This window comes from Notamacropus eugenii, chromosome 2 (genome assembly GCF_028372415.1).
Source record: "Notamacropus eugenii isolate mMacEug1 chromosome 2, mMacEug1.pri_v2, whole genome shotgun sequence".
Classification (NCBI taxonomy): Eukaryota; Metazoa; Chordata; class Mammalia; order Diprotodontia; family Macropodidae; genus Notamacropus; species Notamacropus eugenii.
In genome coordinates, this window is record NC_092873.1 from 433,055,463 (window position 1) to 433,067,582 (window position 12,120).

The 12,120-nt window shown below is 43.1% G+C and overlaps 1 protein-coding gene across 6 annotated transcripts in view; it reads right to left on the minus strand.

Annotated features, from left to right (window-relative positions):
• Positions 1–12,120, minus strand: part of SRGAP2 (SLIT-ROBO Rho GTPase activating protein 2) — a 247,956-nt gene that overhangs the window by 115,011 nt on the left and 120,825 nt on the right. For all 6 annotated transcript variants that reach the window (XM_072648021.1, XM_072648020.1, XM_072648023.1 and 3 more), the window contains exon 3: positions 3,054–3,216. In XM_072648021.1, coding sequence (XP_072504122.1) covers positions 3,054–3,216 — 163 coding nt within the window. The remainder of the gene's footprint in view (positions 1–3,053; positions 3,217–12,120) is intronic.

Here is a 12,120-nt window from a genome sequence, read left to right on the forward strand (position 1 = left end):
CTCCACCCCCAAAAATATTTTTAAATGCATAAAATAAAATACTGAGCATTGGAAAGGAAATCAATCATATCAAAAAGAACAACAAGTTCATGGAACACAGCCTAAGAACTCGTGATCCGGTCTGACTCTGTCATCTGATAGATAAGGAAACGGAGGCCCAGAGATGAGAAATCACTGCTCACGCTCACACTACTGGTTAGGATCGAGGGAATCGAGGGATCGAGAACTGAATAGGGAGACTTTCTAGAAAAGGATGCTAACCTGGCAGACTCAGCAGGAAGCTTGACACATACCTGCTAGGGGCAGCCAGCTGAGCCTCTAAGTCTGGTTATGAAATGCCAACCAGAGGGGTTCCTATCCTTCTCAGGGTCTTGATACAAGTATGTGAGTGGCTTCTGACATGGGCATGTGGCACTTCATACTTGCCCACATACCATATTTCACCATTAACAAAATGATCTAGATATTCATTTACATTGGAGGGTACTGAGAAGGAATGGTTTCATTGCTTGTTAATGAAAAGCAAAGTCATTCGCATCTAGCTTAGGGAAATCTGATCTATTCCCAGGACTTCCCAGGTCAGCTTTTTCCCTGGGATGCCCTGCCCACACTGGACCCCCAGTGGTGAGAGAAAAGAAATGATTACTTCTTAGAATGGATCAGGGAGAATGAAGTTTGGCTGCTGGTCAACAATCTCACGTAAATCTCTCACCAGCTATGATTTAATTGCTGAAAAAAGTTTGAAAAGTCACAAAGAAGTCCTGTGAGGACCAGGGACCTCTCCTTCATACTTCCAGGAATGGAGATGCATACAAATCTCAGGGAGGTTGAGGACCATAGACCTCTATGTCTGCAGAAGTTCCCATAACAGCAGACTGATGGGAATACACTGAGGAAGCATTGATGCTTGTAATATTGGCTCCCGGGGGTTACCTGCCTCAAAAAGATACTAAAATATCATGTAGCAGCACTGTGGGTTGTCCAGTGCTTTCTCTTAACCCAGACCTCTCAGAGAGTTTCTCTGGCTCAGGGAAGATGGTGACCAATGGAGACAGGCCAGCTCTCCTAAAGAGCTTTGCCCAGAATCACAGGCAGGGGCTCCCTTCCCTGAGAGACTTCAAGCATATTTGAAGGTTTCACTGAAGCACCACCAATTACTGTCAAGATTTCACTTGACTCCACTTGAATGGGACTTACATTCAAGTCACCATGTAGAGCGAAATAATGAAAAGCAATGCCAACAGAACTGCAGCATATATGGAAAAAGGTGAAGAGCATCCTCTGATGCAGCCTACAATTACCTTCTCAGTACCATTAAGAACAGAGCAAAGGTTTCCCTGGCACACCTACCTCTGAAATGGAACACAACTATTTATCTACCCAATACAGTGAAGAAAGAGGCCAAAACAGATCAAAGTGGACCACCTCCGATTGTCATAGCACTTCCCTTTTCTTGGTTGGAAGATCATATCCCCCAGGTCCTGCCTCTAAGAAGCCAAGAATCTATGGATTGTGTGATAGATACCACATTTCCATGGCTGAAAATATCCAGTGAACTAATTGTGTAACAGCACTTTTCCCAAATGACTATTATCTCCATGTGTTCCACTCATTTTCTCCTTCCATTTGCTGTCTCAAGGAACTCAGTTTACTGAACTTTAGAGCACTGGTGGTGTCAAACTCAAAGAGAAAGGAGCATCCTCTCAGCACTATCTATGTTCTTTGCATTTGTTTTGTTAATTACATCTTAATCTGGTTCTACAGGCAGCTATGCTTGACATTTTTTCTAGAGGATCTGAAGACACGGGGAAAGAAATATAAAGAAAAAAAGATTCAAAGTAATTTTTTCTTCAAGATGGTGAGAAGACGAAAAACCAGGTCCTGAACCAAGACCAAACCAGGAAGAGGGCCAAAAAGTTTCACCTTAAAAATATGAAAAACAACAAATGATTGAAAGTTCTGGCTGTATATCCACACCACAAAGATATTTAATAGAGTTGGTTTTTTCCCAAAATTTGACAGAGTTTTGTCAACTGGAAACCTATAAATTCTCCCTCCTCCAGTGATTCCTAGGAAGACCACCCTTCTGAAAATCTGGTGAAGGGTATTTGCCACCATATACAACCAACTTTCACCTGGGGAAAGATGACTTGTTTTCTTTCAAAAAACTGATTCCACAGGAAACTCAAAAGTACCAGTGTTTAGAGATCAGTGTTCTGGTCTATAGAAGGCATGGTGTAATGCTAAGATCACTAGATCTGGAGCCAGAAGTTACTGTTTCAAATCATGGCTTTGCCCAGAACTTGGGCAAGTCACTTTGGCTTGAACTTCATTTGTTAAATGAGGAGGTTGGAAAATGATTTCTAAGGCATTCCTAGCTCTCTATTATCCTCTAATCCCTGAAAGTCCAATTCTAATTTATAAGGTGATACTGGAGAAAATCTCCTGTTAAACGAGTCTACATTTAGCAGGGAATTATAATGGTCACCAAGTGAGGTCCATAAAACAATCATGCTAAACCAAGAAGAAAAAAATATTAATAGATAGATAGTCAAGTTCCCAAGCCCATCATAGCCAAAAGACTTCTGGATCAAGTCTCTGAAAGAGAGCTGAACCAAGAAGTGTGTGGACTTGGAAAGTGAATTAGAACAAGAGAACATGAAATCATACTCAAGGTCCTCAAGTCTGAACAGTTTCCCATATAAGGTAATGTTCTACTGCAAATAATCAAAACAGAACTAGCAATCAATACATGGATGATGCAAATGCTGACTCGTGCTGCAAGTCCACCCACTAGCAAACTATGCTGGCATGTCCTTTACGTGACAACCTTGCAGATGGCCACATGCCATGGCTGCTACTGATTCATCCCTGACAAAGAGAAAAGAATGAAGATTTCATGTATTTCATTATATTTGGACTTGCTAGAGGAAGAGATGGTGGCAAATATGCTTAGGAGGCTACCAAAGGTTGGTTTGGCTTTGGTTTTGCATTTACTTACATGGTGCATTAATACCCTTCCAGAATCTATACATAAGGACCCATGTAATTACCTTTTTAAAGAGCCTTCCAGAATCTTCACTGACTTGGACGAAGCGGGGGATGATGTTATTCAGGTATATGTCGCTCAGGGTGGTGTGATCCCTGCTCTCTCGTTTCACTTGGTTCAAGAGGAGGTTCCAGCAGTTGACTGGTGAGAGAACATTCTGATCCTTCCTGTAGAGGGACAGACAAAGACAATACGCAAATGGTGAGAAAAACTGAGCCAGTCTCAAGGATAACAACCTAACCCACATGAACACAACAGTTAGAACCAGGGCTGTGCTAGCAGCCAGCTTGTGCCAGCTCTCATAGACTGTTAAATTTTGGGTGTTCAGAAATCAGCAGGTACTACAAATCAGGGTTTGATTTATTATTTCTTATTTTATTACATAACATAGATTAAATTTATAGGTATATCTTGTGTATATTTCTCTCCCCTCCCCCATCTCCCTGTCTCTTTCTCTCTCTCCCTCTCTAACTAGATGTTAAACATTTACCAAGACATCACTAGCTAGAACCAATTCCGAAGTGTGGCCTCTTTCCTAGGAGAAAGTATCTTGAGCTTTTCCCCCTCCCCCTTTTCTCAAAACTCTAAGGAAAAGAGCCAGATTTTCATCTCTGGGGATAGAAAGTGTTAGGTTATGCATTTTAGGTTAGACAAAGAAGCAACTACGATACATTATGAGCCAGGAATAAGACTTCTGATGTCAAAAGTAGTTGAAAACCTTCCCCTTTTTAAAGGAGCATGCCTGAACTGTGTTTGATAGAATGAAGTTATCCATACTTGTGCTATTGGGCAATAACATAGAAACTAGATCTGGGCACAAACACACATATACTCACACGCTCTTAAAGGATGATTCTAAGACTTCTAAAACTTTACTGGGGAGTCAAGAATAACCAAGGACAACTTCACTATATGTATTAAGCCAAACAGTGAGCATCTACTCTTCCTCCAGAACTGGTTTGGGCAACTGAATACTGCTGAGAACATGACTAACTTTTGTTCCACTTGGAAGCAGGATGTATCTGACAAGAGGCACAGAAAGCAAGGGATTCTGGGTTGCTCTTTGGGCAGGAATTCTGAAATGGTTCACAAGCCACTCTCTCCCCTCTGGCCTCCCCTCCTACCCCAGACTCTGAAATGCAGAGAAAACAGCAATGGGAAGAGCTTATTCCTCTGAATCAAGGTAAACTTCCATTCTGGAATCCAGTGTGCTGAGCACCCTGTGATTTCTACTGGAGGGAATTTGGCTTGGAAAAACAAAAAACAAATAAATTAACAAAAAATGGTTCCCCACCCAGATGAACGTCAGGACAAACCAGATCACCAAATCACCATCTCCTGAAAGCCCAGGATCTGGGTCATACCAAAAACAAAGCCCAAACTGAAATTCCCCTTTATCTGTCTCTCCTCCTGGGCGAGGCACTTAAGGTGCAGCATTTGATCCATTCCTATCACTGTCTACTTACAGCAGATAGAATTTCACTGGGAATTAAAATATACAAAGCTCCAATAATATCGTCCATGAAATACTACTTGGGAGTCAGAGATTCATATAATTAACTTACTTCTTGGGCCCCTCCTACACTGAATCACCACTTTCAAAGTGTTTATTATCTGAAAAGGCTGAATTTGAAAAAATCCTAAATTCCAACAGAGAAATAATTTAGGCCTAGGTAACCAACAACATTTGAAGGGCCTCTTCACACAAACATTTATCATAGGATCACAGACTTAGAACTGGCAAAGGTTATAAAGATTGTCTAGACCAAGTCTTTCATTTTACCAAGGAGGAAACTGAGGCCCAGGGAGGAGAACTGAGTTGTTCAAGTGATACATTCACCACACAGATAGTAAGAAGTGGAGTCAATATTCTAACTCACATCCTCTGACTCCAGATTCAGTGCTTGTGCTACTAGACTTCACTGACTATCCCAAACAAACCATGTTGCAGGTAACAGTTAGGAAACTACTTCATATAGAAATCTGGTTTTGAAATGGATGTTGGATTCTCTACCGGAAAAAAATTCAAACATCATTCATTCATGATGTCTATGAGACTGGAAGCTCAGTGAAGGCAACACCGTAAGGATCTTCCTATCTCCTCCAGAGAAGATCTATTGAATGACAGAATGAATGAATGATGAAGACATGACTGGAGTTTCTATTCCCATAGGGGCCAGCTAGTATCACACACAAAAAAGTTTTTCGACAGCCAAAGAGATCCTTATCCTTGTCTCACTATCTCTAAAACAGATGCCATTTGGCAGAATGAGCGCCCTATCCCCCTTTGGTGATGGCCTATCGCATAGTTTCCCATTAGGAGTAGGAAACAATTATGCTAAGTATATTGCCCACTCATAGTGACTTAAACCTGTTGCATTGTGGATAGTGCCCAGGGTCTGGAATTAAAGGACTTGGACAAATCTCCTCTGCATTGCGAGCTTTGTTTTATTCCTCTGAAAAACAAGGGTGTTGTCTAACATGATAGTTCTGATTCCTTGGACTATTTTCTCTGGGGCATCAGATACTTCTAAAAACATTTGCTGGTAAAGAAAAAGGTGATTTCTGTCCCCTGCCCTCTCCTCAGGTTACCTTCTCTTGGTCATTCTGGTGCCAATGACAGAGATGGTAGGAGTCAGTCAACCCAAGATTCCATGACAAAGGATCTGCATTCAAAATCCTGGCTTTGCCACTTACTGTCTGTGTGACCTCAGACTAGTAATTGAGACTGCCTCAACTTCAGGAAATAGAATGTGTAAGACTAAATGTAAATGTTTCCTATGGAACCCTTTGGGGATCATTGGTGGAATCCTCAAAAAAGAAGGTGGAAAAATAATAACAAAGGATTATTTTATTTTTTTAAATTTTACTTTTTTTAATGAATAAAAATCTATTTCTCTGTCTCCTACCTCCCCTCATTGGAATAAAAAAAAGGAAAGAAAAGAAGAAAGGATTCAAAGGATTGTTTTTAACCCTTATTTACTATCACAGAATTACATCCAATGAGCCTTTTTAAAGGCAGTTACTCTAAGCAGATAATAGTGAGTGTTGAGAATAATAATGCTTCATATTAATATATTTTAAATTCTCAGTGCGCACTCACCTCTCTAATCCCCATTCTCAGAGCAACCATAATCAGATAATGACCTCTGATCACAATTTCCTGTGCTTCCACTCTCCTCTCCCTTACTTCTCCCATACCAGTTTTTCAGCCTATTCTGGCGTCTGGCCCCATGACATCTCTCTACCTCATCAGTCTATCACTGTTCGCCAATCCATCAGTGCTATTCTCCCTGGCTAGACTTGATCTTGGAGCCAATCATGTCAGTAACAATGTCTCTTCCCATCCTGACATCCCTGACCCAAAATCTGCCATTTTCAGTCTGCTGCTCCCACTATCTTTCACTAAAACTGCAGAGGGAGAAAATCAGGCATCAGGATGATCAGATTGCTACAAATGCATGTATTTTAACTTCAACAGGGTTCTCACTGCTGCACTGTAATTCTTGTATTCCTTCCTTATTGCCTCTGTTATGCTCCAGTCCACAGCTATTCACTCAAGATGACTTTAATTTCCACCCTTTTCCCCTCCTCCATAACTCTTGCCAGGGTATCTGTCCCTTCCTTTACTAATCCCTGTGATGAAGAATCAGTCCGTCACTCCTAGGCTAGCATTCTTGCTACTGCTCTCAGCATCTCTCATCAACTACCTCACCTCTAGCTCAAACCTAGAAACCCCTTTCATCCATCTTCTCTGCTACTACTTTTGCCTTTCTCTGTATCCCCAGAACTTAGCACGATGCCTGACATGGAGTAAACATTTAAATGTTGGTTGACTGACTGACTACTTGAGTGCTACTGACTCCTAGCTGGAGTTAAGTCACACAACCATGTCTCTGTCTCTGTCTGTCTCTGTCCATGGTGGACATTATGAACCAATGATGTCAAACTCAGATAGAAAGGGGGACACTAAATCATCCATAAAGATCCCGATGGTTACCGTAATGACTTAGAAAATGACATATTTGCATTATCTATGTTCTAATTTTTTAAAATTTATTTTGTTCAATATTTTCAAATGGTATTTTAATTTTTTGGGCCACACTCAGGAATGTCACCTACCTACGGTTTGAAATCTTTGTTAGAAATCATCTCTACTCTCCTATGCAATGCTTTCCTCTCTCCTTAGTGGAGCACCTCACCTCCTACTTCACTGAGAAAATAGAGGCTGTCTGGTGGATGATCCCTCTTCTCTATCACTAAATCCAATGGCCTTTTATCAGTCATCATTCTTGACCTCTCTACTACTTTAGGCATTGCTGACCACCTCTCTCTCTCCTCTCTTTCCTTTTGTGACATAGCTTATCTCTTGGTTCTCATAGGCAGCTAGGTGGTAGAGTAGATAGAGAATGAGGCCCTGAGTCAGGAATACCTGAGTTCAAATCAGGCCTCAGACACTTACTAGCTGTGTGACCCCTGGACAAGTCATTTAACCTCTGTTTGTCTCAGTTTCCTCAACTGTGAAATGGGGATAATAACAGCAGTTACCTTGAAGTATTTCTGGGATCAAGTGAGAAAATAATAATTGTAAAGAGCTTAGCAACAGGACCCAGCACATAGTAGGCACCATATAAGTACATATTCCCTTTCCTTCCCTTCATTCTACCACCTCCTTACTCCTTCTGAGTATTCTTTGTGGAATCCTTACTCCTGTTGTGTCCATTTACAATGAGTGATATCCCAAGGACTCTGTCCTGGGTTCTGTTCTTTTCTCATTTTACAACTCCAGACTCCCTCTCTGTGATCTCCTCAGTTCCCAAGGCTTCAGGTACAGTAACAGACTCAGCTGTGTACCTAGCCTTCATCCTTCTCTGGGCAATTGTCCCACATCACTAACCTGGGTTCCTTGGAGGTACCTCAAACTTTCCAAAACAGAATTCGCTAACTCCCCTCCCAAGTTGTTCCTCACTACACTATTTATGCTGAAGATTCCACCATTTTTCAAGTCAAGATTACAAGTCTGCAACCTTGGACTCATCCTTGATTCTTTCTTTTCCCTTACTGCTCACAGCCAATCAGCTGCCAAGTTTTGCTGATTCTACCTCTAGAATTCATCCTTTTCTCTCTGCTCACATAAACTCAACCCTAGTCCTGGCTCTTGTCATTTCTTGCCCAGGTGACTACACCAGCCTCCTAACTGGTCTCCCTGCTTTCAATATTCACCCTTTCTTTGGGGCAGCTAGGGGGTGTAGTGGATAGAGCACCAGTGCAGGAGTCAGGAGGACTTGAGTTCAAATCTCACCTTAGACACTTGACACTCACTAGCTGTGTGACCTTGGGCAAGTCACTTAACCCCAATTGCCTCCTCTTAGGTCATCTCCAGTCACCCTGATGAATATCTGGTCACTGGATTCAGATGGCTCTGGAGGAGAAGTGAGGCTGGTGACTTGCACAGCCCTCCCTCACTCAAAAACAAAGTCAAGTGCAAGTCAGGTCATTAGTTCTCTGATGGCATGGTCTTCTTCGGCAACAAAGGATGAACAAACACATCCACCCTCTCTAGTCCATCCTCCACACAACTGGGATTCCCAAGTCAGAGATCATCCCATGTTACTCCCAAGTCAAATAATCTTCAATGACTCCTTGTAGTCTTTTGATGAAATACCAGTTACCCAGTTAAAGCCCTTCACAATCTGCCTTGGGTCTCCTTTCCAGGCTTACTGCCTATTGCTCTTCTGCAAACATTCGACGTTTCAGAGAAACTGATCTACTTGCTACCTTCAATCACTAGTGCTTGTCCCCTTCTGAAATGATTTAATATTCACTTATTTGTGTAAAAATGCATCTTTTCAGTAGACTGTAAGATCCTTGAGGACAAGTTTAATTTTATTTTTGTCCCCGTACCCCTGATGCTTAGCACAATGCCCTGCGCAGTTTTTCCTTTATAAGTACTTCCTGTGATCCACCTACTACTTTAGTGTCAAAATGGAGACCATCTAAATGAATTCCCTTAATGCCCCCTTTTCACCCTTTTAAACCTCAGCTTTCAACTCCACAAACATTTATTATTTACTATGGACTCCCCGTCACCTCATTTGGGGTTTTCTTGGCAAAGATACTGGAATTATTTTGTCATTTCCTTCTCCAGCTCATCTGACAGAAGAGGAAACTGAGGCAGACAAAGTTAAATGATTTGCTCAGGGCCACACAGCTAATAAGTCCAGCCTGAGACTGGATTTGAACTTGGGTTCTCCTAACTCTAGGCCCAATACTCTATCTACTGCAGTGCCTAGCTGCCCAAGAATACAAAGATGAAATCAGAAGCAGTCCCTGCTGAAGAAAATTAGAGTCAAATAGAGGGACTATTAAATGTACCCAAATGAAGACTGCGATGATAATAAGGGGAACTGTTTTTTTTTCTCTGATTTGGACTTGTCACTTCATTAGTTTAGGGAACTCTCAGAATCAAAGTACCCTCCACCAACCCAAATCGATAACCTGCATCTAACTTAAAGAGTCTTAGCTGCCTGAGCCACTAAGAAATCAAGAAGAGTGTACATTGACATGCCAGTGTGTGTCAGAGGCAAGGCCTGAACCCAGGACGTCCTGTCTCCAAAGCCAACCCTCTCTCCATTATGTTCTGTACCCCTCTCATATACTCCTTCTCATTGATTTCTTACAGCACTTTATCTGGATCTCTTCTTTATGCTTATCACCTTCTAAGTTGTATCATATGAGATAAGAAGATGATAGGTCCAGGTGACATGAGTTAAACATGAAGCAAGAGCACTTTAATAGAAAGAAATGAGGGACGATATTAGCTAGTGTATAGACAAGTGTCCTAGTGGATGGGGCACTGGGCCTGGAATCGTGAAGACCTGAATGTAGGTCCTGACTCAGACACTTACTAGCTGTGTGACTCTGGGCAAGTCACTTAACAAAACTGCTTCAGTCCCCGTCCCCCATCTCCCATAAAGGGGAGGTTGTAATAGCACCTACGTTCCAGGGCAGTTGTAAGGATCAAATGAGATGATTGTTAGCCTCTTTGCATAGTGCCTGGCATGTAGTAAGTGCTATATAAATGTTAGCCATCATCATCATCATCATCAATTTCAGGCATGAAGGACCAGAAAGAGCAAGATAGGAACAACTGGGAATTCCATGTTGCCTCTTTTGAGTAGATGATATCTTCTGACCCTGCCGGCCCCTCCTCCCACAGCTGCATTTCTCTTGGCATCCCCATTTTAAGAGAGTGTCTGGTCCCTCACTCCTTTCCTGGACATTCTCCTGACTCTCTGGACTTTGTTGTCATGCTTCAACTGCCTTCTCCCCCTGGAGGATCCCCCTATCCCTGGGAGGATCCCTCTCCCCATGGAGGATCCTCTTACCCCTGGGAGGATCCCTCTCCCCCTGGAGGATCCCCCTACCCCTGGGAGGATCTTTTTCCCTCTGCTGCCCTCTTGTCTTGGAAGATCCCTCCATCTCTGCAGCCTCCCCTCCCATTTGGGGGTTTCTCCTAGAATCTCCATTTTGAGAAGATGTTCAGATGGCCAGTCATCCCTCCTTTCCTTGGTCTTCCTCCTGATTTTCCAGACTTTACCACCAGACCCCAGGAAGTACCTTCTTCCTACCAACCAAGTTTTTCAGCTTTTTCAGTCTGTTTTCTTCCCCTTGTTAGGAAGTGAGATCCTTGGGGGCAGGGCTGTCTTTCTTTTTTGCTCCTATCTGAACCCCCAGGGCTCAGCATACTGCCTGGCACATAGTCGGTGCTTAATAAATACTTGTTGACTTGCAGGGGAGTCGTGTGAAATATAGCTGAAGTGCAGGTTGGAGTGGGGGCACCAAACAGAACATGGCCAGAGGGTAGGCAGATGGTGCCAGATCTTTGGACATGGCTGGGAACAGTCACCTAGACTCATAACCTCAGGGTCATCTTTGAGCCCTCTTCCCAAGCCCACGCATCCACTCAGCTGTCGAAGGCTGGAGGCAGAATGATAGAATGGCTAGAGCCATTCTCTAGAGATTTGGACTCAGAGGCCCTGGAATCAAATCCTGACTTTTCCACTTAAAACCTAAACAATTTCCCAGGATCTGTGCCTCAGTTTCTTCCTCTATAAAATGAGGGATCTGACCTAGCTGGATGAACTGAATCTTTCCAGCTCTCAGATCCTATGATCTGGTCAGTCCTGCCTCTCTGCTCCACCTTGAATCTGTCCCATTCTCCTCACTGCAGCCACCACAGCTGAGGCCTCATCTCTCCTCACATAAACTGCTGTACTAGCTTCCTTGCTGGTCATTTTGCCTCCTCTCTTTCACCCCCTGAGTGAGCTGTCTCGCTTTCTTACAAATCTGTCTTTTCCCTTCTTTCAGCAGAGGACTGGAAGAAGGGGACAGAGAAAGGATGGAGGGGAAAGGCACATGTTCAGAGGGGAGTGCCAAATGTATAGCATGCTGCCAGCCCTCCCTGCCAACTTGAGCAAAGGCAAGTTTTAAAATAAATTGCAAGCATGAGCCACACCCTGGGTCAAAAACAAGCACATTAATGAGCTGTGACTTCATAAGGAGCCGCTTCCTACTCGTGACTCGGCAGCCCTCTTTTCTTGGGGTGTCCTACCGAGGACATGGCTGTAACAATGCCCTTCTGCACTAAAGCTCTTAGTCACCAGGGAGGCAACAGAGAGAGCTGGACTCAGAATCATTCCTGTAGCCTTGTCCAAGGTCCTCTCTGACCCACAGCTAGATTTAATGACCACTAACATCCCTCCTAGCTCTGATCCCTGTTACTTGTCTCTGTGTATTTTCCCTCACACATTAATCCTCCTGGCTGTTCCATGAACAAAGCACTCCATCTCTGGGCTCCAAACCTTACATTTTCTGTAATGTCCCCTCCCTCCTCTGCTCCAACTATTGACTTCTTAGGCTTCCTTTAAGTCCCTTCTAAAACCCCACCATCTACAGCAAGCCCTCCATCATTCCATCATGCAAACAAAGCTGTACAGAGCAAACTGTCTCCCTCATCAGATTACAAGCTCCTTGAGGGCAGGGGCTGTCTTTTGCCTCTATTTGTATTC